The 26,533-nt window shown below is 44.4% G+C and overlaps 4 protein-coding genes across 11 annotated transcripts; 1 reads left to right on the forward strand and 3 right to left on the reverse strand.

Moving 5' to 3' along the window:
• Nucleotides 1-373: 373 nt before the first annotated feature.
• LOC120670999 (serine/threonine-protein kinase AFC2-like) lies at nt 374-5,364 on the reverse strand. 5 transcript variants are annotated; one of them, XM_039951196.1, is made up of 12 exons: nt 5,137-5,341; nt 4,034-4,226; nt 3,491-3,517; nt 3,150-3,303; nt 2,966-3,014; nt 2,761-2,875; nt 2,324-2,415; nt 1,732-1,867; nt 1,569-1,633; nt 1,391-1,488; nt 1,196-1,298; nt 374-1,000 (listed from the first exon to the last, which is right to left on the reverse strand). In XM_039951196.1, the coding sequence occupies exons 1-12, from the start codon at nt 5,230-5,232 to the stop codon at nt 848-850; spliced, it is 1,281 nt and encodes a 426-aa protein (XP_039807130.1). In that variant the 5' UTR covers nt 5,233-5,341; the 3' UTR covers nt 374-847. The 5 variants fall into 5 exon arrangements, with proteins under 5 accessions (XP_039807130.1, XP_039807138.1, XP_039807150.1 ...); XM_039951204.1 differs by lacking the exon at nt 4,034-4,226 and having other exon boundaries at nt 419-1,000; nt 5,137-5,364; XM_039951216.1 differs by lacking the exons at nt 2,761-2,875; nt 2,966-3,014 and having other exon boundaries at nt 419-1,000; nt 5,137-5,339.
• Nucleotides 5,365-7,218: 1,854 nt separating this feature from the next.
• On the reverse strand, nt 7,219-9,164 carry LOC120671022 (manganese-dependent ADP-ribose/CDP-alcohol diphosphatase). Of its 2 annotated transcripts, none has more exons than XM_039951244.1 (3): nt 8,637-9,164; nt 8,476-8,536; nt 7,219-8,340 (listed from the first exon to the last, which is right to left on the reverse strand). In XM_039951244.1, the coding sequence occupies exon 3, from the start codon at nt 8,294-8,296 to the stop codon at nt 7,340-7,342; it is 957 nt and encodes a 318-aa protein (XP_039807178.1). In that variant the 5' UTR covers nt 8,297-8,340; nt 8,476-8,536; nt 8,637-9,164; the 3' UTR covers nt 7,219-7,339. The 2 variants fall into 2 exon arrangements, with proteins under 2 accessions (XP_039807178.1, XP_039807185.1); XM_039951251.1 differs by having other exon boundaries at nt 8,476-8,552.
• A 4,986-nt stretch (nt 9,165-14,150) lies between these two features.
• LOC120671052 lies at nt 14,151-17,428 on the forward strand. Its single transcript, XM_039951288.1, has 4 exons — nt 14,151-14,606; nt 14,845-14,997; nt 15,710-15,915; nt 16,807-17,428. The coding sequence occupies exons 1-4, from the start codon at nt 14,199-14,201 to the stop codon at nt 17,012-17,014; spliced, it is 975 nt and encodes a 324-aa protein (XP_039807222.1). The 5' UTR covers nt 14,151-14,198; the 3' UTR covers nt 17,015-17,428.
• Nucleotides 17,429-18,329: 901 nt separating this feature from the next.
• On the reverse strand, nt 18,330-26,168 carry LOC120671033. Of its 3 annotated transcripts, none has more exons than XM_039951269.1 (9): nt 25,913-26,168; nt 24,419-24,837; nt 24,120-24,256; nt 23,281-23,394; nt 23,132-23,200; nt 22,285-22,399; nt 21,142-21,302; nt 20,938-21,067; nt 18,330-20,409 (listed from the first exon to the last, which is right to left on the reverse strand). In XM_039951269.1, exons 2-9 carry the CDS (start codon nt 24,731-24,733, stop codon nt 19,867-19,869), a joined length of 1,584 nt encoding a protein of 527 aa, XP_039807203.1. In that variant the 5' UTR covers nt 24,734-24,837; nt 25,913-26,168; the 3' UTR covers nt 18,330-19,866. The 3 variants fall into 3 exon arrangements, with proteins under 3 accessions (XP_039807203.1, XP_039807195.1, XP_039807210.1); XM_039951261.1 differs by having other exon boundaries at nt 18,330-20,496; XM_039951276.1 differs by lacking the exon at nt 18,330-20,409 and adding an exon at nt 20,446-20,534 and having other exon boundaries at nt 25,913-26,167.
• Nucleotides 26,169-26,533: the final 365 nt, after the last annotated feature.

The raw sequence follows: 26,533 nt of genomic DNA on the forward strand, positions 1-26,533 counted from the left end.
CGACTCGAGCCGGCACGGCGGGGGTGGGAAGTGGGAACCAGCTGACCTGATTAGGTGCCGGTCCGGTTTTTATTTTATTTTTTTTTCTGCACAGGAAAACGAAATGCTCTGTTGGGCTGTTTGGACTCCTTCTGGAAACTCGGACCCGACGCCTCGGCGCGACCTGCTACTTTTCAGTGCCCATCATCCTGGGTGAGGTCGCCGGAGACGGGGAAGAAAGGAGTTTGATGAAACACACTGGCAAGATAAACAAGGAAATCCCTTTTTTTTCGTTTTTTTTAGTGAAAGGATAGAATCTTCATCTTGTATAATGTATATGTATAATATATAATCCGATGCTTTAGGAACTCCGCACTGAAGTGGACGCGTCGGAAACGACAAACAAATTTCATTTCAATTTCTTCAAAAAAAATATTCATTTCACCTGCGACTTGTAACTTGCATTGTGCCGAACAATTTGTAACAGCTGATTAACAAACTCGGGTTTGTATGCAACTCCACACTGCAGTATTCAGACACAACATGTGCTCCTAGTAGACGTATACGGTATATCAATCCGGCATCTCTCTATGATTTTGCTACAATTTTGTTAAGGGAGCTTTACAATTTTGTTAAGGGAGCTTTACAATTTTGTTTTCTCAGTCAATCACAACATACAAGCTTCTACTTCTACCAGCACTAGCTCAGATATCATCTGAATTATCGGTTGTATCTGTTGCCTTTGAATCCTCATAGATTGCCCTTCCTTTTTGATCGGATGAACATGGCATAGTGGAATCGCAGATGGCATAGCTGCCATATCTTTTGAAGAAGCCACATGACTCGCGCTTCTTCAGAATCAGGGATGTCATAGCGACCGCCTATTGCCATGTCTTGTGAAGAAGCCATGACTCAACGCTTCTTCAGCAGTCAACCTGGCTGAGGGCTCATATGCTAGAAGGCGCTTCAGCAGGTCAATGAGATCCCCAGCAGAGTGATCCACATGCTGCATCACCAGGTTCTGGTAGACAAAGGAGCATTGTTAGAGCAATAAAAAAGTTAAGAAGGTTCTAAGGCGAGGAGAAACAGATGTACTGCCTCCAAATAAGAAACTGACATTGTGCATAATAGCAAGGTAGGAAAATAAAGTGAAGAAAATTGAAAATCTAGGAGGAACCATCAATCAGCCAGGGATTAGGAGTCCAGTCACATTTACCTGCAGGCGAGGCAATTTGAGAACAGCTCTAATGCTCTCCCTTGTTGTTGCTCCTTCTGGCCAGTTCAATCTTCCCCTTCTGATGTACTTTTCTGCATGTTGGCTGAGTTTATAAAAAGCAAACGGATAGAGTTAAGTCTCAAAGGCAGCATTAGGGGTTAATAATGCCAATAGCACAGGTAACAAAAACCATACTCGGCTCTTTCCAGCATGTGCTGCGGAAGAGGACCTAGAACTCTCTCCATCATTGCGAGATGTTCCAAGTTCTCATGGGTCTGGAACAGCGTCTCACCCTGTAAAACAAGGCCAATGATTAAATCAGACATGCACCTTTCTCCAGGATACCGACAAACAAAATAAGAGAAATACATACCGAGCAAAGCTCAATGAGTATACAACCAATACTCCAGATATCACATGGGTAGCTCCATCCATGTCCTTACAAGTTACAACAGTGACACAAATATTAAGCTCCCAATCCACAAGCAATGAAAAGGATGTATGCAATTAGGCAGTAACTACAGTCAATTTCATACCCAAAATAACTTCAGGTGCTCGATAGTGTCTAGTAGATACAATATAGCTGCGATCCTGGTGATGGTATGCCGTGCTTCCAAAGTCAATCAACTTGATGGCACTTGATTTTGGCAGTTTCCTTGAGAATGATCCATCCTAGATTGAAAATTTGTAGTGAAGATAACTAATGAAGCAGACAGTATAGTTCAAGAAAAATCACAATGAACTCGATAGTAAACTGGTATGTCTTATGGGCTGTGCCTTAGCAGCGACAGCACCGTGTAGGTCCAAGCACACAAGCAGTAACCATGTGCAATTAGATTAAATTAGTTTGCTTGTTAGCTAAATTGAGTAAGGGGTAGACTTTGGATTGTCATAGCCAGATGAGATCAAGTTTGTAAGGGCAGGCTCTATAAAAACAAGAGCTGGTGTATCCCATTGAATCAAGCAAGACTAAGAAGGAAAAATAATTATTGCTATACCAAGAGCTCAGGCCCCCAGCCGGCCATCTCTCCTTTCCACATGCAAATGCATCCATTGCAGTGAGCATGGTCAAAATATGTCTAAAATCTTTCCTGTAGTTAAGCATAATCATGTACATGGCAAAAATACCTTGGGATCAGGTAACTTGACATAATCCGAAGAAACAAGGAGAATGTTCTCTGGTTTCAGATCAGTATGAATTAGCTGCAAGCGATGCATAACTGCAAGGAAGGAAAAGCAAACATCAGGATACATGAGAAAGAAGTTATGTGAAACGATGTTACAAGTACTGGCATAAAAGATAGATAATCCCAAATGGCAAAGAAAACAGCATCAAAATAGCAAAAAAAATATTTGAAAAAGATGAAAAAGTTTGCTAAAGAAAAGAAAAATATGAAAAGCACTATCCACTGTTTTTCATGTGTTAACATATTTTGAACTCAAAATATTCAGTTGAAGCTAAAGACAATTAAGACATCAGAGATGGAATAAGAAAAAGTGGGGGAAGAATCTTAATAGAAAAAAAATGACATATTTGAAGTTTGCAGAGTACTGTCTCTACACACATGCAACAGATTCCAAAAGTTGCTCTCCAATCTGGCGTACTAGATCGATTGGGAATGGGCGATAGCCAGTTTTCCGTAGAAAATCGTATAGGCTTGGGCCAAGCTTCTCGCAGACCTGTCCATTCACCGAAATTTATTGATTGATTTGACCCCAATGTCTACTTGACAGATTGGGGAAAATTCTATAAATCAACCATATACTTACAATACAAATATGGCTACGATAGTCAAACCAGTTCCGTATTTGGACACAACTGCAAAAACACTCGTAAGCATGTGACCTTCCTCCATTACAGTAGCAACATAGTAGTTTTTAAGACAGCTCATAATTTAATTCTAGAAAGTTATTTCTTTGGTGTCATTTTGGGGACCAGTAAAGTAGGACTTACTGTTTGCCTGCTGCATCATTTCTTGCAAGCTTCTGCAGGACATCAATCTCTATCATTGCTGCATCGCTGTACTTCTTTACAGAACGAACAATTTTAATAGCCACCATCTCTTTTCTTTCTCGGTCCCAACACTCTAGTACCTGACCAAAAGTACCTAAACCACAAAAAGATATCAAATATTACGGGAAGTTTTCTCAATTCCATCATAGAAATAGTTTCTGTGGACACCATCCTTCAGAGAAAATAATGTACCACCACCTTTAGATTCACAACTTCATAAACTAAAATTAAACAGTTCACATTTTACAATATGAATACATGATAAAAAAAGAAATACTAACCTTCACCTATTTTTTTGTATATCTTGTCTGCAAAAAGGGGAAAAAAAGATATATTAGAACAGTGCCATTTCTATGAGTACATCATGTTCAGAGCATTTAGGAATAAGAAAACAGATAGCCGAGAATGCACCAAGAAGAAAGGAGCTTATGCCAAGAAAAAACATAACGGTAGGTAATATATCTGGGTTTAGCTATAAAGTAAGTCAACACAGACGGCCTTGAAAGCTTTGAACAACTATTGATTAGAAAGACAAACTGAAATAGGAACATTCAAGTAAGAAAACATTTTTTAAATACCCATTGCTAGTTGTTTAAAAAAAATGGTCTCATGGGTACGACAGCAAAAAGATCAACCATGTTAGCATTGAGGTATGTTGAAGATAAATAACAGGTTTAAACTGTGATGTCCGTTCCAAAGAAAAAAAATGCTAACACAAGGAATTCACAAAAAATTTCAAAGGAATCGAAAAGGGAAATCCAAGAAGGATAACCATCACATATCACAGAGATATTCATCCAATAATGATAGTCAAGTGTAATTACAGCGAGAGGTCAAATTCTCTCCAACAGCAAATATGTAATGGCCATCTTTATCGTCTTCTCTCCAAGGAGGGGAAGCATTTCGAGCCACACCCTTCGGGAGCAGAGACGAACAAGTATGGTCGGAAGGATTTGCTGACAATAGCAGTCTGGCCACATCACCAACTTCTTGCCCACAAAATGTTCCTATCTGAGCCTACACACATCCATCCATTCATTTTTTTCATGCAAGAGAAAAATATAAACAAATACTTCCCCATGTGATGGTAACAACGATAAGTTAGCCAAATAATAAAAAGGAGATATGAGAATGGCACAAGGAACACAGGCATAGTACATGACAGATTGTAAGTAAGAACATGAAAGCATGTATTGTGCATCCTTCCATTCATTCCATCCACACTTAAGCACACTGCACACAGCAAAAAGGGAACTCGACAAGCTACAAATTACTTGTACTAACATGCAAATTTTCATAAATCACTATTCAGAAATGCTATCAGTGGGTGCTTCTTTGGATAATTTAATTCAGTTAGATCATAATCATGTAGATCCAGCATAATAATAATTGCAACAGAATGCTCTGGATGAATTATCTCAAACCATGTTCCTATTTCATGATTTCGGGGAGCAAATTTATGCCACTAGTCCAGTCCACAAATTAAAGCAGAACATAAAAGGGTAATCATCCACAGATGCAAAATCTAATGTGCATCGACCTCAATATTCTGATATTTTAAAACAAACTGTGTGCAAGCTCCAGGGTGTGTTCCCAAAAAATGAAAGAAAGAAAAGCATGCAGGCTCTAGGTCAAACCTGAAACAAAAGCCTGATCCTAGTCAATCAAGCTAAAAAAATTACAGCGCTGTCCAGAACCTTAACATGCTAATTTTGAAATTCTGCAGATCCAGGCTCTAAATTCAACACCACTAGATCTAGAGGATCCATTTATCCACAAATCATAACAAGGTGTTGACATAGCTAACGAAACAGATGATCGATTCGATCCATGCGAAATCGCCTCCCGGAGAGGCGAGGCCATATTTAGGCAAAACGTATCCTGAATTGCACATCGGATAGCAGGGGAATCGCTAAGGGGCGTTTACCTCGGCAGCCGGAGCCACGTCCCAGCCAAGCCTTGCGCGCTTGCGGGGGCGGCCGGTGGCCAGATTGACCGCGGCGGCAGCGCATTTCGTCGCCATTAGCGCGTGCTCCGAATCGGGGAGGGGGGATTGGGGAAAGTTTTAGAGGAATCGGGAAATGGGGGAATTGTGACGACGAGGTCGCGGAGGCAATGCGAGGAAAACGCGCGAAGGGGAAAGTGGTGCGGTGCCCGTTATATCGGGGGATGGGATCGGGTGCGGTAGGGAGGTAGCGTACGCTTTCTGGTGGGTCTAGTAGTTTGGGCGCCGTTTGGTTTCATGTAGCGCAACTAGCGCAACGAGGGAATTTTATATGCATGGAGTACTAAACGAAGTTTATTTGTAAAATTTTTTCACAGATGAACATAATTTTTCGCGACGAATTTAATGATGGCAATTAATTGATGATTAGCTACAGTAACCTACCTCTAATTATGCGGCCAAAGATACCATTAGATTCGTCTCGCGAAGTAGCGCAAAGCTGTGGAGTTAGTTTTATAAATTAACTTTATTTAGCACCCTTAATTATTGGTCAAAATTTGTGCTACCTATGCTACCGAGACAACCAAACAGGGCCTTGACCAAACCAATGGAGCTCGTCGTCAGGATAACCAGTCTGCAGTACGGGCCCTCCCTCCTCTCGAATCCTCTCGTCTAGCTACAGTTGAGAGGGGAGAAGAAGGGCGCATCGCGGTCGTCGCCGGCGGGGCTGGCAGTCCCCTCCGCCTCCTCCGATGGCCTCAGGGCCGTCGGGAGGTGGCGGGGACCGCTGCGCTTGTCCCAGTCGGCGTGGGTGGTAGGTTAGTAGGTCCTAGTACATCTAGAGTTAGGTTTCTCGGCGTCGACGGCGAGGCGGTGGTGGCGGCGGCGCCAATGTGGAATAAGTCCTCCCGTGCTCTTCCTCGCCCCCGCGGCGCTTTACTCCGGTGTCAAAGTCGAGCCCATGGAGGTGGTGCTCCCGCTGTGGAGTTCCTGTACAGGAGTTGTTCGCCGGCGGTTCATCGGCCCAGAGGGAAGGTGAGTTCGTCGGCTTCTAGGATCCAGGATAAGAAGGCAGCTTCGGGCCGTGCGGATGGTTGGAGAGTGGATAGGGCTCGGGTTTCTCGTGGCGGCTTCCGTCGCCGGCGACGAGTCCCTGTCCATGGTCGGCGAGGCTCGGGGTGCGTCCCCGGCCGATGCGGCGTCAGCGTTTGCTTCTTCTATTGCGGCTATTTTCAAAGCCCGGTGGCGATTGGGCTTCTCGGACCTTGGGTTGGCGGTGGTGCTTCTCCGGCGATGGCCGGCGACAGCGACGACGGGAGGTTGCGTCCTGCAGAGGTTTTAGAGCCTAGTGTGCATTTTCTTTGTTCCTTAGGGGCCTCTTTGCAAAATGGTCGCCACAGTTGTCTTCTGTATCCTTGTGGAATGTACCTGTACGTGTATTTTGTACTGTTTCCTTAACATATAATACAGGTATGTTTCGATCAAAAAAAAACAAGGGAGCTCGCAGCTGCGCCAAGATTCGTGTCTTATTCTGATGCGTGCACAGCTGCTGATATAGCGACAGTATGATCATAAATTTCTGCCCCTGCAATCAACTTTTACCCTGAATCGGACACATGTGGCATAATATGAAACTGCATAATACAAGAAACTGTAAACTGTAGGAATAATGAATAATCTGGAGGCTGAACAAGCATCAAGTTTTGATCAACCTCATGTGCACTTAGACAAGGAATTCCAAAATGAAGATGCTGTGAATGCAACCAAAAATTTAGTCTGAAAAATCAAGCCAAGAAGCGAAAATGAAACAGTTTTAACAGTACAGATATCATTTTTTTTTAACAACTACAGATATCAAGTTTGATCACCCTTCTGTGGTTGGACAGGTCATTGAGAAAATATGATGTCAACCCATGGCTGCAACTGCTTCTTTTAGTCCTTCCAAACCAAGCAATCTTTGATCCCTTGTACAGATTATTATATTAGACAATTTGTGTAGAGTAGCTGCAGACAAGGGCAACACAATAGGATTGTCTACAAGTATCAATCGAACAATCCTTGACAGAAGCTAATGATCATATGGATTTCATTTCATTATTGAAGATAATTTAGTTTCAATGACATTATTTCGTCAAACAATGAAGTCACAAGAATTTTATTGTGCTAGACAGATCACTCTAATGGCTCAAAAAGGGATTTCAGTATCCGCCATTCTGTCAGAACCAACAAGCAGCAGCCTGTCAGGATAGACTTCAACATGCCCGAATGCGCTGGTGCCTGGAGGACACTCCAATGCAGCCTCGAGAGTGCGGTGATGCACACCGTGCGAGTCCACAGAGTGGCCACCCTTGTGGTCATGCCCCGCAAAGCAGGCCTTGACACAGCTGTACCGGCGAACAATATCCATCACCTCATCGTAGTTCCACATGAGAGCTGCTGGGGAAGATGCGCCGGGATCCATTGGGAGATGGCTGCATATAATGACATTTTGATGGAGTGCCGATGCGTCCTGGAGGACATCATTGAGCCAGGACAGCTGCTCCTTGCCAACTGCACCATTGAACTTCACAAACCGCCTGGCGACGCCAACCAAACCATCAGGGCTGTTCTTGTCAGTGTTTGGGTTCGTTTCATCCAGGAGCTTCGTTGCTGCTGCAGTCACAGGATGGTCATCAGGCCAGCCAAGACAACTGAAGTCATAAGCATCCAGAACAACAATTCTGAGCTCGGGACATGGCGAGAAGTCATAATAAGCACGATCTGAGTTGGTTGGCATCTTCAGCAAAGACACCAGCTTGCTGCGAGGAAGGTTGTACAGGCAATGGTTGCCAAACATGTGGTAGGTCGGCCCGTCAAACTTGTCAAATTCATCAAGGACCTTCTGCACTGCCCACAACGATTTGTCCTTTGGGCAGTAGCCATCGATGATGTCGCCAAAGTTGATCGAGAACTTAGTGTTGCCATGTTCGTTCCATCTACTGACAGCCCTTTGGAGGACACTGATGCTGTGGCGGTAGTAGCGCGGGACGCCAAGGAACGAGCGGCCATCTGGGATATCAGCATATTGCACATCAGCAATTACACCAAACGAAAGCACGGGTTCCTTTGCAGAAGCACCAACCACTCCATTTGCCACAGCCATAATCGGAGATTCTGATATAGGGAGAGGTTATCCCTATGCTCGAACTAAAAAGACAGACAAGATGCATTCAGAACACTGAAGCCAAGGGTGGCAATGGGGCTTCAGTTGAACACTTGAACCCAAAATTTTACGGAAAACTTTCAGACTGAAAATTTATGGGAAATGAACTGCCTGCGCACCTTAATTGGGTCTGACGGAGTACTAGGTATTACGTGTCCGCGGAGATCGATCCACCAAAACCTAATTGAACAAGTAACTGATGGGTTGGTTACTGATAACAAAATGGCCTCTCACAACAAGGGAATCCAACGATAGAAGCTATGAGGCTAAGATTACTTACCTGCAAAAGAAGGAATCAACCCAGCCCGGATGGATCTCCGCTCCGCCCCACCAGACCGAGGGAGAAGTGGCTCACAAAGCTCACAGGAGGCGAAACGAGGCCGTCGCCGAAAGCATCCACCGGAAGGGCTTCTTCGGGGGCTTCTCCACCGGCTTCTGCAAGAACCCCACCAAACGACGAGGAGGAAAACGGCTTCGGCGGAGAAGCCCGTTAATTCCCGCTGAGAGGGGCTACTTGGTGGAGGAGGAGGAGGAGCCGAAAAAAAAAACTGGCTCCCCGCGACCCCTCCTCCTCGCTTGCCGGTTTTGACCTCAGGAGAGGCTCGCGGGTGGTGCCAGCGGAGGTTAGCGGCGAGAGCGGGGGACGCGTGTGGCGGCCAGCCAGCGGCGCGGACAGATGCGGTCGACGGCGCGGGCGGAGGCGGAGGCGGCCGGGGGTGTGGGAGCCCGGGCGGGTCGGCGGCGGCCGGAGGCGCGGCACGGTGGCGGCGTGCTGATCGGGCGATTGAGGCAGGCAGAGGCGGGGCCTCGGGAGAAAGAACCTGCAGAGGCTTTTACACTTATACCATTACAAAAGTTAGCCTCGGTGTCCGTATCACTAAAAAATTCGGAGACACCTCTATACCATCACATTTTTATTTTAACCGCCATAATATTTTGGACGAAAGAGGTGATAACAGAGGCTAATGAAGCTGCAAAAAGACCTTCATACCCTTAGATGCCAAAAAACTACTTAACTCATTTCTCTCAATGATGAGCGGCCCCACATGTCATTTTCCTCTTCCTCCCACAATGTCTGCGCCCCACAATGTCTGCGCCATGGCCACCCTTGCCGCGTGGCCGTCCTTGCCGCGCGGCCGTCCTTGCCGCGACCGCCCTCGCCATGCTGCCCTCGTCGCACCCCGCCCGACGGACCTCGTCGCGGCCGCCCTCGCCGTGCGGCGCCCGCGTTGGCCGCCCTCGCCGTGGCCGCCCTCGACTCGGGGCGCCCCGACCCGGCCAGCCTCGCCACGCTGCGTCCAGCACCGCGGCTCGTCCCCGGTGGCGGCGGGCATCGCCGCGCTGCGCCTGCGCCCAGCGCCGCGGCTCGTCCCTGGCGGCAGCGGGCCACGCCGCACCCACGCCCAGCGCCGCCGCTCGTCCCCAGCAGCGGCGCCCTGCCCTCCACCGGCTGCTCCCTGCCCTCCACCGGCGCGGGGTCGGGCACGGGGATGGAGAGGCCACGAATGGGCCAGATAGAGGAGTAGAGGTGGTGGGGTAAGATGGTCAATTCCACACATGGGTCCCACCTGTCAGGATAAATAAACCGTTAAATTCTAACATCAGGTGGACGGAATGGTATGGATGTCAAAAAAAAAACGTGATGGTATAGAGGTGTCTCCGAACATTTTAGTGGTGTGGACGTCGAGGCTAACTTTTATAATGGTATACATGTAAAAGCCTCCAGGAGAGAACGGGAAGAAAAGAAAATAAGAAGGAAAAAATAAGGATATTATGAAAAATTGACCTTTTCTACATATTCTAATCTATAATTTAACTTATTCATTATTTTTTATTTTACATTTAGAAAAAAAAAGACTTATATTACTCTGAAAGTGATTTACAATCCTAAGCAATTATATGTTCTACACAAGTAGGTGCCGCGAATCACCAAACCACCAAGTGCCACGTTCATCGTGCCAATTGTGCGTGCTCATGTGCTACGCCGTTCCGCGCTCTCTTCGTGTGGACTATCTTTTCACCCCACTCCAAGGTTTCTTCCAGCAAGAAGTCCAACTGCGATGAATCCTCTCTCATTTCTTCATCACACCAACGAGAGAACTGCAATCTGACTCCGTGATCAGACTCTAGTTGCACCATTCCACTGCCAGCTTCAGACCCTCCTTGCACGCTAGGGCCTCCACCTCCTCAGCATGGCAGCCATCGCTAATATACTTCCATGACGTCAATAGGACCCCTCCCTTCTCATCTCTGATAAATCACAATCCTCCCTTCCTTTGATTCCACTTCATAGCTACAAATCCACATTAACCTTTAGAACATCATTGGCAATTTGGCATAGCTCCGTCGGAGGCAGCTCCGGCTCTGTGCTAAAGTAGTGCGACATTGTGCAGCACTGTGAGCTGAAATCAGCACCGAGGTGCTACAGCCAAGAGTAGGGGAGAAACCTGTGGAGCTGAAAAAACGTGGCTCGTTCGGCGCACCGCTCTACAGTAGATCAAGGGTCTATTAAACTTGATCATGGGCATATTGGACATTCATCTATTGCATTCATTTTACAAAATACAAGATAAAACCAAATATTTTCAGAAACGGTTTTAACTTTAAAAAAAAGACACTCCATCACAGAAGTCATAGCCGGAGCCGTTTCAGCTATAGCCTGAATCCATAGACTTCGTCAGATTCACCGGCGATCTCTCTGAATTGGGCGCCGTCCGGCGCACCGCTGGCTTATCGCAGAACCTCGAAGCGCCCTCCCGTCCAGGAAGCGTCAAGGAAGGAGAAGAGTACGGATCTATGCAACCTGATCGGATCTGCCCCATTCTGAAAGCCCGAGCCCGATCCAACATAGGCACGGCACAATAGCCATTTGGGCCTGCATTTGGGCAAGAGCAGAAGTTGTAGGTCTTCAAAATTTAAGGAGGATTTTATGTTTCGACAATGGAACCCCGTTGGAAAAAGAAAACAGGCGAATCTGCCTGGCGTGTCCGCGGTGGCGGTCATTTGCAGCAATGATAAATATTTTGTGAAATAAACACTTTGTGTTACAATTCAACATTTTAGTGCACAAAACTTGCCGTACTCTTGTCCTTAGGGAAAATAGATGTGCGATGGTTTTTTTGTTGAAATTGTTGCGCTTGCGCACACTTCTGTAATCGTTCAGTATCGCTAATACGTGAATGTCTTAAAGTTCAGTACAATTCGAACAAGCTGCTTGCTTCACCATTTTGTCCTTAGCAACAAAACGTACCAAACTTATTTATGATAGTGTCAATTAAATAATATCGTAAAACAATGAAAAACTAGTTGCTAGAGAGGGGAAAGCTCCAAGCCTGCATCTTTGCGTGGAAGGTGATCCATGGTGGGCTGGCTACCAAGTCCAATAAGCATCGTCGTCATTTGGAGCATTCGCCAGTCTGCGGCATCTGTGGCATGGAGGAGGAGACGGAGTTTCACGCCCTTGTTCGATGCACTCATGCTGCCATGCTACGAAAGAACATGAGGGCCTCCTGGCCAATTCCTGACGAACGTTTGTTGTTGTCTCCAGGGCCGGAGTGGTTGCTGCATGTTATTGGTGCCTCGACCAAGGAGGAGGCCGGCCGCCTTGTGCTCATCCTGTGGCGAGTCTGGTTCGCGCGCAATGAGTGGATACACTCAGGACGTTGGGTCGGCGAGGAAGCGTCGATCAGGTTTCTGATGAATTACTGGGAGGCTTTGACTGGCAGCTCCCCACAGGAAGGAGACGATCACAAGGGCAAAAAGCCAGCAGTGCCGCTAGTAGTTGGGGCTGTCCACACGGCCCTGGCAAAGGAGAGGTGGAAACCCCCGGATGATGGATGGCTAAAGGTAAACGTTGATGCAGCGTTCTCACAACATTCAGGTGAGGCAGGTATTGGGGTGGCTATAAGAAACCACCTGTGTAAGATTGTGCTGTCTGCATGGAAGAAGGTTTTCAATGCGGGATCTGCTGAAGAAGATGAAGCGCAAGCATGCAGAGAAGGGCTGCTCCTGGCGGCTGAGTGGACTTCGGGACCCATCATCCTTGAGTCCGATTGCGTGGCGGTCGTCAACTACCTGTCCAAGCCTATGTCCCAGCGCTCGCCCTCGTGCTTCGTTATCAGAGAGGCCATGGAGGCAGCAAGCAGAATCCCCGGGGTGTTTTTTCGCCATATTGGAAGAGCTTGTAATAAATTAGCACATGAATTAGCCCAGCTAGCCAAGAGGCTAAACCATAGTGCAGTTTGGCGTGAGCGCTGTCCTATCAGCGTCGAGCACATTGTTGCTCAGGATGTAAACACTCAAGTCATTCGGTAAAGCTCTTCCTTTTCGCAAAAAAAAAGAAAGCTCCAAGCCTGCAATCCACGTTTGAATGTATCTCGGCACTACCAGCAGATAGATCGAAATTAAAGCAGATGGAGTCAGATGAGCCAGCCGCTCAACATAAATGGATCTCGACACTCCGGCGAGCACGACCAGCATGGTGTCGGAGCAGGAAGCTTGAAATTAAAAGCCCACACACTACGGCCCTCTTTGTTTCAGCTTCTAATCATTATTGGCTTTCGGGATCTTTAAAGATTAAATGCTCTTGAAATCTAGAAGCACCTTGCCATAGTCTTTCTAGCTTCTAAATTTTGGGTGCATTTGATCTTTGGAGATTCCCAAAGCCAATGATTTAAAAGTGCCCAGAATTTTAGGTGCATTTGACCTTTGAAGATTTCGAAAACCAATGATTCAAAAGTGCCTAGAAGCTGAAACAAAAAGGATTAGATCTGACTAGAACATTGGCTATTCGCATTTGGAAATTAGGACAATCTTCCACAACATATTATTCCTTTGGTTTTCAAATTGTTGATTATTTTAGCAAATTTAGATACATAGATTTGGTTTTACTATATATCTAGATCTAGATGTATGGCAAATTATACATCTAGGTCTATCAATCCGATATATAATTTGAAACGGAGAAAACAAGGAACACCTTACACGTTCTTCGTTCTTTCATGCTCCTTGGAGCTTTGGAGACATCATGAGCTTGATGCTTTCGTGATTCGGTTGCTTGGCCACTTGAAGGTCTCCACACGTTACAATTAGAGTAGCTAGGGCTGCAAGTTGGTGATTCCAATCCTTTTTAGTTCAAATATTTATATTATTTTTAAATAAAATTTTAGTTAAAAAACATAATATAAAAATTTAAATTAAAAAGAATTGGAGGTGCACCTAAATCATCAATTTTCAGTAGCTGCTTGCTACGGGGACTACTGACTAATCTGCCGTGCTGGCTACTGCCTGTTGGACTGAAGGAGAGGACGTGGCGTTACAGTCGGAGGTGGCCAACGTCCGCGAAAATATCCGAGTGTGATTGGTTACCTGCAGAGCTGCATCTGGCCCACAGGATGCAGTGTGAGCGTGATTAGCATTCCAGCCTAGCCGATGGGTGCAAAAAGCTTTTTCGGGCCAGGCTCACAGTATGCTGCAAATGTCGGACTGAGATGAAAGAGAAAAAAAAAAGACCAAACAAAATCTCCAACCAGTCTAGCTCATTGCAAAGGCTGCGAGCCACGCCTGCGCTCCTCTTCCTCCGTAAACCAATCACGCCCGACTCCCGAGTCACCACCAACGAATCCTCCGCTACCAGCCAGCCTACCACCCGCGCCATTTCTTTCCTCGCTTGCTTCCCTCCGGCGAAAGAAATTTCTCCAACGCCCGGGCCCACATGTCATCGACATGAGTGCCGTGCCGGAGGACGGAGGGTCCGTTGCGGGAAGCTATTTAACGGGCGCAGAAAACAGGTGGTGGAAAAAATTTCCCTTCCACGTTTTCCCCCTCCCCTCCTCTGCGGGCGATGGGCGGCGCCGGGCTCCTCCTCGGCGACGCCGCCGGCCTGGGCGCGCACCCCGCCACCCGCCGCCGGAGGACGCGCCTCTTCCTCCGCGGCTGGGCCCCGGCGCCGCCCCTGCGCCCGCGGCTCGGGCTCGGCGCGGCCGCTTGCGTCCTGCGGAACAGCGGCCGGCGCGGGCACGTGGCCAGGTTCGCGGCCGCCGCCTCGGGCGGCGGGGACGAGGCCGGGGAGCCGTCGGAGGACGAGGCGCAGAGGGAGTGGGAGGCGGAGCTGAACCGGCGGCTGAAGGAGGCCGAGGAGATGGAGGAGCTGGAGCGCACCGCCGAGCAGCTGCAGAGCCAGGCCGCCGCCGAGGCCACCGAGGAGTCGGAGGAGGAGAAGCGCGAGCGCGTCCGCCGCGAGCTACAGAAGGTCGGTCCTACACTCCTACTCCTAGCCTCACATTCCTTACCACTTAGAGCTCACCTTCCTACAACGACAGTCACTCAACTGTCAATAGTCTCTGCACATGCCAAACGGCTATTAAGGTGACTGAGGGAAGCAAGGCACCAAAAAAAAAAGTGTTTGCCTTCCTAACCAAAAACAAAAAAGAACACGTACGCTAGAACATGGGGGAGAAATCATTTGTTGCGTGGGCTCTAATTTGCAGGTGGCACAAGAGCAGGCGGAAAGGAGGGCGACGGCCAAGCAAATGTTTGAATTGGGCCAAAAGGCATACGGGAGGGGAATGTATGGCCGCTCAATTGAATTCTTGGAGGCTGCACTTACTATCATACGCCCCTCCTCTCTCCTAGGTGGCAAGGTAATATATCCCGACCCATGACTAGTGTATGTGTATGTGTTTGAGGTCTGCGTATGTATACTTGTATAGACTTACCACTGCATATTTAAATGTTTGTTTTGAGTGAGTTGAAAACAAGAAAGAATACAGATTCAAAATAGAGTGTACTAGCGCATACTTCTAGTGACTTTTGACCAAGAATGTTGTAAAACTACATGTTAGCATCATATATTCCTATGTATCTTCACCTATTATTGTCATGTTGAAGCTTCTTGTCCCACCGGGCTTGCTAACCTTAGCTGCATGCTTAATGATCATTTTTGGTAAGTTAAGACAAAATTCAACACTCCGATGTCTGGTAAAAGGAAGTAACTAGAACCAAGGACAGTGTAGAAGCAACTGCCTGTGGCTAAGGATGCTGAACGGAGTGGGTAGCATTAACTATATGTGGCTGTCAGCACGCTGGTACAATCTTTGGCTGCACCCTAATCTTACATCGACCAGCTTTTCTCAACAAACAATTGCAATCATCAATTCATCATTTATAGTGAGCATGGTGTTTGGAATTGATCTACACATATTTGACTAAGTGATGATATATCAGCAGAGGGAGTAACCTGAAATATCCAATTAATCTTGACAAAACTCTTGATTGTGCTTGTAGCTATATGGCTACGATTATGTAGACATCTTTGTGACACAGTATATATATAATTCTTATTCAATTATCCAGATCCAAATTTGGCTTGCAATGGCATATGAGGCCAACAGGAGGCACAAGGATTGCATTGCATTGTACAAAGAATTGGAGAGTAGCCACCCCATGATCAATATCAGGCGGCAAGCAGCTGAACTCAGATACATTTTAGAGGCTCCCAAGTTGAAGATATCGAATGACGAGGTGGTCTCAATACCACAAATTGGGAGCAGCTGGGATTGGTTAGTTATCTATCTGAGACTGCTACTTTCTCCCTTGCCATTCAGCTATGGAATTTATTTGTTTGTACATGTGCTTTATTTTAGTTTTTTGGTGCCTATTGAAGTTACAAACTGAGAAGTCTTCATCTTATGTTCAGCTTGCGTATATGAACTTTGTAGACTGCAAAAGGTCAGATAGATATGAAGTTGTAATCATGTCAAGTGTGCAAATATTTTCTTCATTGAAACTATGTAAATTCGGCTGCATCCTTTTTAAGTTTGTGGTGCTTGCTATCTGCTTGAAATCTCATTCGTAATGCTATGGTGTTCATTCCTATATGATCTCTTTTTGACTGAAGGCTGCATGGTGAATCCACCAGCAATTCTAATTAATGAGTTTTTGTCTCATTGTTTCTTAGAGCCTGCATGTGGCTATGGAATAATGTCTTTCCTTAGAGAAGATATAGCTATTTGTTTATCTTGGTTGACATCCTTCTTTAGCTAGTACTGTACATCCCTTAGTAGCCATGTTCCCGTTTCCGTTCCCGGAACCGGAACGTTCCCGGAACGAGGAACAACGCTTATGAAGGATTTTTACACTAAATTGTTCCCGTTCCCGTTCCCGTTCCCGTTCCGGAACAAGGAACATGGAACGAGGAACGTGGCCACGTTCCCGGCTTCTATGGTACATCCTAGAACCAGTAACCTTTTTCCTACCCCTTATCTGTATGCTTAAACCGGAGATAATGACCACCATAGTAAATGGTTGCAAGCATCCTCCTCTATGGAGACTTTTGCAGTTTTGCGCGATACTGCTTTCCTGTCCCCATCATTTCGTTTCAAGCAGTGGACAGTGATACAAAACTTCTCGTTCATGTTACTATAACAGCTGCTTGCTATTATGCGAAATAGGTATGCCGGAACATGGAGCGACAAAATCAAGGAACAAGAGGACAAGAAAAGAAAGATGATTGCTGCTAGCAACCAAGCTCAGCCTTCTCCAAACATCTTTGGAGACTTCTCCTTCTTGCGACGGCCAAACAAATGGAAGAAGAGCGCATGGGCGATTGCTACTTTATGGATCCTTTTGATCGGAACTGCGATCTATCTGCAAACATGAAGAATTCCCGTCTCTCTGGAACAAGCCATTCGCATCTCGGCCGGACACTTATCCATGGTTTGACAGAACTGGGAAATGCTGCTAATACGGCCTTGTCTCAGAATGCTCTAAGACAAGATCTGGGGGATTGCATTTGTTATTTGCTGTGCTATCCAAGACTGCCTCTTCTGAACTGGCATGGGCCATTTGTCAGTTGAAGGTATTTTTCTTTTGCTGCAATTTGTAAATACTGACTACTGTAACTAGCAAAGTAAGTAGATGTCAGATGCTAGCTAGTTCCATTGATTAGCAATCCGTCTGTCTGCTCATACACACTTGATAATATTTGCATCAGAGTTGATCTGTAAGTTACCTTGGTCTGACCCTGAGCTGATATGTGCTCTGTGAAAATTACGAGTTCGATAGATTTGGTCAGCGTTCTGTTTTAACAAAGAGCTGCTCTCTGCAAATACGCACTTGATAATATTTGCTTTTGGAGTTGATTCGCAAAAACACAGGTCTCCTGCGTGAATGATACGCATCTCATAGTTCTCCTGCGTGAGGAAAACATTCAAAAAGTTATGCTAATTCAGAGGGGTAATGATTGTTTTTTAAAAAAATCATTGTCAGGTGCTAAATGTATAGCAACACTCATTCAACCTTTTGAAGGCAGCACAGCCCTATTTTTGTTGTGTGCTAATGTATCTTGTACATACGAATCCATTCTTTGTCAAGTTTGCCGTCAGCATGTACATCAGTATATACACTGGCTGTTTTTCGCCGTGTGCCCGCGGTTTTGCACACGGCGACGTTCTTGGCACACGGCGAATTATGGGATTCCGGAGGTACGTGTGGTGCCCGTTCCTCCGGCGAGGAGAGGTTTGAGTAATCTGACCAAGATGCTATACTATTAATTTCTAGGCGTACGTACACGGGTTATCAACGATACGTGCGTACGTATCCGTTACCTATTTACCAAATTGCCCTCTGCGCGCCCCGCCGGAGGGTCAGCCGCCCCCAGAGTGCCGTGCCTTGCCTCGGTGTGGTCCGAGTCTGCTTGACGTGCGGCGTGTCCGACCAGAGGCATCGCATGCACCACGATGCTGCAGGCGAGTTAAACGACTGAATCGAAAGAAATCGTAGCACCTCCCAACCGAAGCGAAACTAGCAGTGTATCTGAAGCTGGCTGCTATTGACACCTCCAAAACTGGAATGAAGTGACATCTTCACATATGACCGGAATGTCAACCAAGAAAAAAAGACTAGAGAAAAAAAAACGCACACCACTTCTAAAACTGGTGCGCACAAGCAATGTTCAAAATTGTCAACCACGGCCTGACCTTTCTTCTTAGCTCTCATTAACCAACAGTTGACACGCCAGCAAAGATGTACAACGGGCGACATGAAGTGCAATAGACCAATAGTGACACATTACGGCATGGCCGGTGCGCCAAGCATAGCTAAGGACAGCACAACCCGGCATCAGGTTTTGGTTTGCTGAGGGCACTACAGAGGCAGCCTACACATGGGAATTGGGGCACAGCTTATTATCAAAAGGCAGAAATAGAAAACCGCAAAAACGGGAATCATCAGCTCCTGAATCTTCAGATTCCCAGCGCCCATCTTCGGGCAGGCATTCAAGCTGCTCAAAACCACTATGACGTCAGTCATCAATGCTGGAAAACATTTTGTTCCAGCCTGTCCCCAATCTCCTTATTAACCAATTCAGTTAGTGCCTAAAGAATTATCTGGTCCAGGGCCCTCGAAACGGCCTGTTTGTGAAGTCAGGCGCCATTGCAGGATTCTGCTGTATGAAGTTTGTCCAATGTGAGCCATCCAGAGAGCCTACAGGTGCTATCTGACTGCCCGTGCGACTGGCCATATCCTGGGTGTAGCCATGCATATCTGAAAACGGAGGGTTTGTGTCTTGACTCCTAGGGAGAAAATTTTGTGGTGGACAAACCTGATTCCTTGGTTCAAGGACCTGGCAGCGGCTTGACCCACCATGTCCCAGGTGTACTGATGGTTGCTTGTACTGAGATATGGCGCTGAACAGAGTTCCATCGGTGTTGCTTCCGCTTGGCAAGGCCTGGGTTAAGCAGTTACCAGACTCCAATCCTGACGTATTATTATTATGCAACTGACAACCATCAGGGAACCAGTTATACCTATTATCCATCGGACCAAAAGCAGCATAAGAATGCTGCTCAGATATAGGAGGGTTTGCTTTAGTTGGAAAGCTCACATCAGCACAATAATCCTTGTGAAGTTGTCCATAGAGACAATTATCATTCTGAACAATTAACTGCTGCTGCTCCTGCAAGGACCTGGGAAATGGGGCAGATTGAGCCAAACGGTTATTCACCAAAGAATGCAGACCAGGTTCGATGCTATTTGCACGTTGAAGAGGGTAGGAAGCTGCCCCAATGTCCTTTGCCATCTGGATCGTATCATTGCTCTGCAGATTTGAGAATGGCTCAATAATTGATGATGGGTTGTCCATTATAAAGGCAGACGTGGCGAGTTGATCCTGCTGCTGACTTATAACGCCATTATCCATGTAACCTGAAGAACTTTGTTGTCCTGAAGAGAGATAAGGTTGTGTAATCTGCAAGTTACCTGAGCCATTATTTATAATCTCTGGACGATGATAATGGGACTGGAGAGGGCCTGCCAACTGCCATCTGTTTTTCTCACCGTTTGCTACTTGGTCATTTAGATCCAGAAAATCTTCCACGTGCATTTGTTCTCCAGAGGACTTAAGTAATAGTAAAGAACTGTTTGACGGTATCATCATAACGTTCTCAGTCTCTACTTGATTCACAGTTACATCGTGTGTCTTTGGATAACTCATTTCTGAAGAAATATTTGCACTACGGCCACAATTGTGATTCAAAAACATCATGGCTGATGCTTTCCAGGTCCCGATCTTGCTCATGAGCATGAACTGATGGACCTTCAAGATCTTCTAGTTGCAAATTTCCGCAGTCAAGAGTGTCAATATGTGTGTTTGTATAATTAATGGACTTAATCTCTTGATTCTCTGAGCTACAGTTGTTATTGGTTGCACCTTTGTAGCTGATTTCTTCAATATCTTCACTGTTAACATCCAGGCCATCTTTACACAATTTGATATCTGTGAGATCATCATCCTGCTTGTCAGGGTTGTTTCCACACCAGGAAATGCCTTTATCTACGCAGCTGACACCATTATGATACTGCACATCAGAGTTTTGCTTCCCCTGACTAGTTATGTCAGTGCCCCTGACTACCATGAGGTCGTGATCTTCCACATTCTGATTGCCAATATGGTAAATAGAGGTTTCCATATACTTAGTTGGCTCATCATCGCAGTCTTGAAGAGATGTGTTCTGATCATCCCCACCTTGCAACATACTTTGAGGTGAGTGTTTTACCTGGTTATTTTGCAAAATTGAGGTACCATCATTTTCGCTAGCACTAGGTTGTCCTAGCTCTTTCATTATGTCTGTTAATTGCTCTGCCTTCTCATCATAAACAAACATAAATAAACCATAATCACCTATTCGGTATAAAAAATAAATTGAGATTGTTTTGTTACAAGTATTTATTTCCATTAAGAAGATTACAACAAAGTATAGTTTTTTAAGAAAATGGCAATGTAACTACCTTATATAAATAAGATAGCACTACAAAGTACCTAGATCTTTCATACTAGATGCCTCTATTACAAATTCAGTATCTTTATTGTCATGGTATTCTCATCTATAGCATTAGCATTGAATAGGAATTCTGCTACACTGGTGAATGATATGATACATTGTAAAATGGCAAGATACATAACAGAAGTAAGCATGAACTGCTATCATCCACTGTGTTTTTTCTATACATTCAAGTAAAGGACCTCTCTCGAGCCCTAAAACTAAGACTTAAGAAGAAGAATTGAAGGACAAGTCACAGCGAACCTTTCTCGAGACAGATACATTCTTCTCTTCAAGCTCAAGGCTTAATAACTTTCTTGATTTCTCCACCTGCACCTTCCTGTCCTTAAGAACCTCAAAAGCAGAAGGTATATCATTGCACGACATGTTCAACCTGTTATGTAAATACTTCCTCATAAGAATAAAAATCTACATAACACATACATAATAAATTAAAGCATTACTTACCAATGTTCATGCAACCTCCTCTGTTCATCCTCTAATAAAGCTCCATATGGTTTTACATGGGATTTATCAAGGCCACCAATTACACGTGAAACATGCTTGGTCTGAATGCCATCCCCAGATTGCTTCAATCTCTTGATATGGTTGAGTTGTGTCCTACTAACCTGGAAAAAGTTACAAAAGGTACCACGGCATTCAGTAAAATCCATCATACAATGATGATCAAAATTCTGAAATAGATGCTGTAATTCAGCAATCTAAGAACAAAGTAGATCATCTTCAAAAACTACTTTCTTTGATTATATATTTTATATTTTACAATTTGTATTAATGCACTTTGATCAATATTGGTGGTGAAATGTCCAACTTAAGAATGACAACAGAAGTAACAGCCAGGCATTAAAAAAGGCAACGAACAGGCCAGTCATTGCTGATAATCATTTTCACAGATAGCATCACTTCCAATGATGCAGACTAATTTAGGAAATTCTGACCCAGTTCGAAACCAAGTTTGCACATTACCACACCCCTAACACTATTCTTCATAAGAAACATACGAAAGAAGGTAACAGACTTAACAGTTAATTAAGAAAGTTACAGCCTGGAAAAACAAATAGATTATATGGAAAATAACAGATTTAATGTGACAGAATGGAGTGCCCACATCAATCAGTTGTCAAGAGGCATAATTTTTGAGGTGTCACCGTCCAGGTATGACCTCAGCAGCACAGGGCACCATGGGGTCCTAGTTACACCTAGTTGCCTAGGCATCCAGGCGTGCCCTTGACGCCACAGGATGGCACAATACCTCAAAAAACATTTAGCAGAGACAGCCAAGTACTGTAGAAAACATGGACCAGAAACATCTCTCTCTTCTTTCAGCCTCTCTTCTTTCAGTTCAGCGATACCAGATTTCAAAAAAAAAAGGAAAAAATATTTCAAAATCGTGTCGATCACAGAGCGAACACACAAACTTAGGACTGATATGCTTCTTATCTCGCAGCCGTACTAAATGGCAGAAAGAAATGCCGATCACAGAGGTACATGTCTAGATGACTGAGATACTGTTATTTTTCTTAAAAAGGCTCCTGTGGGCGAAACTGAGTAAAAATCATTGCCACCCTTCTTATGAGAAAGCTGTTTTACCTTGATGTATGACATAAACTTTGAAACATCAATTCTTTGTGCAACCTTCATTGGCATTGCACTCTTAGTAGCTTTCAGCTGCATAATTACTTGCTTCTGATTACCAGGGTTATCCCTGCAAAAGCATAATAAACAGTGGCTTATCAATTAGTAAGTTCTGCAGAAATTCATTATTATGTTGAGTTAGCTTCTCAGAATACAGTATAGAAGCCTAGTATGTTTAAAGTAGGCTTGCACCCAAAGATCATTGAGTTTGCACTTGACATTCTACTTCAAGTTCAAAAATAATATTAGGGGTGTAAATTGGTGACCCTTAGGTGCACCTCCAACCCTCTTTTCCATAAAACCAAAACATGAGACAATTCAGTACTGAAACTTGTCATGTGCCAACCAGCTTATCTAGAAAGCTTTTGTAACAAATGCACATTCCAACTCGATAGATCGGTCATCTAAAACTCTTGGAGAAACGACCAGACAAAAGAAAAGGATGACACCAACTAGCGTGCTACGTTGATCTTGCATACAAGTTATAATAGGTGGTAACCATGGTAGACTAACCAAACAAGGGCACATCAGACAACAAGAGAAACAGCACTCATTCTGGTCTACAACATGAGTAGTAGTATGGCAAGGGATTCAGAAAGGTTCAAGATTTTGAAATTACAGTCAAAGCCAGCTCGGGTCAGCATATGCACCATCAGATTTGGCCAGTGAAAGGATTTAACAAAATAAAACAACTTGTGTAGCTAATTCAACCCTATACGAAGGGAACCAGAGCAGATCGAGAAAATAAATAATTGTATCAACCAAGAACCCAAGAGACAGATAATTTGAAGCAAAGTCAAACCTGAACAAAGTCTCCATATCACCGCCGCTTAGCCATCTCTTCCTCCATTTCTTCAAGGTGTCAACCATGCTGCACAGTCACTTTGCAATTAATATCAGGGATCACCTAGATGGTAAACTTACAATGGACTTGCTCTGGTTTGGGCATACTTGGAATGGTAATTAAGCAAGTTAAAACGATACGCCTTCTCATCCCTTTTTATGTGCTTCTCCTTGTCAAGTATGGCATCCGGATGAATATCACCATAGCAAAGAGAAGATGACCTATATAGTTGAATAATTTAATCAATGATCCACATCCAACAAACATGTCAAGAGGTAAAACAGCACTGCAGCCAAACTGATAGAAGGTTGAGAGGACAATTTTCAGGCCAGAAGTATATTTGAAGAAAGGATTACGGTATGTAATATTCTAGTCCCAACATTTTTTTTTACAAAAACAGATATTGTTATGATTGGATTCAATGTAATAGTTGCTTAGGGCTCATGCCAAACCCAAACAGATATTGTTATGATCAATTCCATGCACTAGTTGCTTCGATGAAGGGGTTGTCTATCGACAAAGAGCAAAGCACGAATTAGAAGGGAAACCCTCAACCAGCCCTCCAGCCTCCATGCGCTGGGCCCAAAACAGCACATCCCTTCCCTCGCCAATTCTTGAAAATCCCTCCAATGTACAAGCAAATCCTAAGCCCACAAAAACAAATTTCAAAAGCACAAAGATGGATCTTGTTGCCATATGTTGCACTGATATAAACAGGACTTGTGGGAGCCAGGGAGGAAATAGCATACATGTACCTATTTCAAAACCCTACAAGATACTTTTTCACATACACTGGATTGGACATTAGACAAGTAGCTCGCAGCAGGAATGTTCAGAAAGTAACATATGTCCACATCAGAGCAAACAGAAGGCATAGCTGTATGCATCTACAACCCTAGAAATGAAAATAAAAGGACCAATAGGAATCAAATCATAGAGGACTTGCCAGCTCAGGAAAGGATTTCCAAAGTGATGATTTTTTCCTGTAAGCAACAAATGTACAGTTTCTTCTGCATCAGTCTCGCTTGGAAGAAATTGTTTGAGAAACTTTCTCTCAGTTTCTGTCAGACATGTAGACCATACCTACAATCAAGGACAAGATAGGGGGCTAACACCATCAAAATAATGACATTACCATGTCAAGGCAACTATAGAAGATAAATGGAATCAACATAAAATAAAACATATCATTGTAAGTTATCTCCAAAGTTCATTGGAATCAATGTAAGAAAACGATAGGCATACCTCATAAGATAGCACACCTCTCAGGCTCTCAAGAGAAAAAGTTTCTGGAGGAACATATGTAACATCAGCAAGGCCAGAACAATGTTCCTGGCTTTCTATGAAAGGGGCCAAGTCTGACCACAAAATTCCGACTTGTTCCTTTTCTGGCACAACTCTCCTCAGATACTGGTCCCATTTAAGACCAATATGAGGCTTCAAACTTACTAGACAATTGGATGAGTCAAATTTGGTTTTCTTCACTGGCCTATATTGCTCTGAATTGGTACAATTTATCTGTCGTTTCTTTTGCTTGCTTGCTGACATTCTACAGGTCATTTGATCATTTAACTGGAAAGGCTGGAAACCTTGTGCTTTTGAATAACTCCTTAATCTTACTTCAACCTTGATTTATTTCGGACGTCAAAGACAACCATACGCACCTAAAATGAAACATAGGTTAGATCTTCAGCTAATCAGCTCAAAGAAAATGGGAACGAGGACATTTAAGCAGCTCAATCGGCTGAATGGTGGTCTAGTTCTACAAACCAAAGCTAGTCTAATCATAAAACTGCTGTCCAAAAGGTAGATAATCATTGTAAGGCCCCATAAAGAAGTCAAAGAAATGAAGATATAAAGATTTGTTCATCTGAACATAGTTAGCATGATCAAACACAATGGCACAATGTTAATTTAAACTGCTAGGTCCTAAACTTGCAAATGTTTCAAGATGAGATTTGAATGCTACACTTGCTGATACTGATCAGTTTATTCACAATCGCTGTTATGTATTAACTAACACAATTACACAAATGGTTACTATATATATTTACCAATTCCAGCAAGATCAAAGGAAAAAAAAAGAGCCAGGGGAAACTAAAATCATTCAATCTAATGACATGTTTTGGTCACTTCTAATTTGTTTAATGGATATCTCAACTCTATGGTAACTTGGGAATCTAAGGGGTATTATGGTTATATTGAATCACACATAATCAGAACCTTAATTTTGCATGACCACATGAATTTTCTGGATATGCATGATACCAGAAAAATGGAGTGAATATGCTTTGTTATCATGCACCTTTCATCGGTAATATCAATTCAATCCGTCGTTTTTCAACTTTTGTTTCACATAAATAGCATTTACAATCCGCAATTACGATTTAAAGCATTAATCAGGTAAGGTAAATTAAGTTCCACTTTCTAACAAAGAAAAATCAAAATGTGTACATAATATTACAAAACCAAAAGGATATATTGACAGAACAGCGCGTCCTTACATAGAAGCGACCCGAAAGGTGAGAAATTTGAGTGGGCTAAAAACAGCTTTCTGCCAGGGTCGGACCCAGCATAGGACATGGGTGTACACATGTACACCCGATAATTCTTGCAAACGAAATCGAAGTTAGTAGGAAATATATTGTAACTGGATTCAGATCCGAATACAAATAGTTTTGTTAGGGTTCGGGGTGTTCCGGCTCGCACAGCAGAAGGAAAGAGAAGGGGCGGGCATACCTGGAGGATGCGCTCGTCGCCGGCGAAGGGCTGGGCGAAGACAGGACAAATGGCGCCGCCACTCGCCCAGTCGTCGCCGCCAGGGAAGGAAGAGCAAAGGAGGAGAGGTCCGAGAGAAGGGAAAGGTTTAAGAAACAGAGGGAGGAGATGAACGCCCAGTCCGTCGTCCAGTCGTCATCCCTGAGCGGATGAGCCCTGATCGAGAGGATGTCAATGAGCCGAGCTGGAGCGAGCCTGCCAGCTAAAGCTGGAGGATCCCGAGCCGAGGTCGATCTGAGCCTACTTAGAGCATCTAGCTCTTGTATTTATATATAGCTAAAATCTTGATATAACTATTATATAAAATAAAATAGCATGCAAAAAAAATATGAAATCCAACAATTTTTTCAAAATTCAAAAAGGAATGGCTAGTACTCAACGCTAGGCAAATATGCCCAGCGGCACCCTCTAGATAGAAAACGAGGATAGAAGACGAGGTTAATAGAGTTTCTGTTGGATAGGATGTTTTTTGTCTTTCTTTTTTTTTTTAACTAATTCACCCAAGATACAAAGCTCTTGGAGATGCTCTTACCACGACCAAGACTTCACAACTTTAGGAGGAGTTTTATGAACATTACATAT

The sequence above is a fragment of the Panicum virgatum genome, chromosome 2K (genome assembly GCF_016808335.1).
Source record: "Panicum virgatum strain AP13 chromosome 2K, P.virgatum_v5, whole genome shotgun sequence".
NCBI lineage: Eukaryota > Viridiplantae > Streptophyta > Magnoliopsida > Poales > Poaceae > Panicum > Panicum virgatum.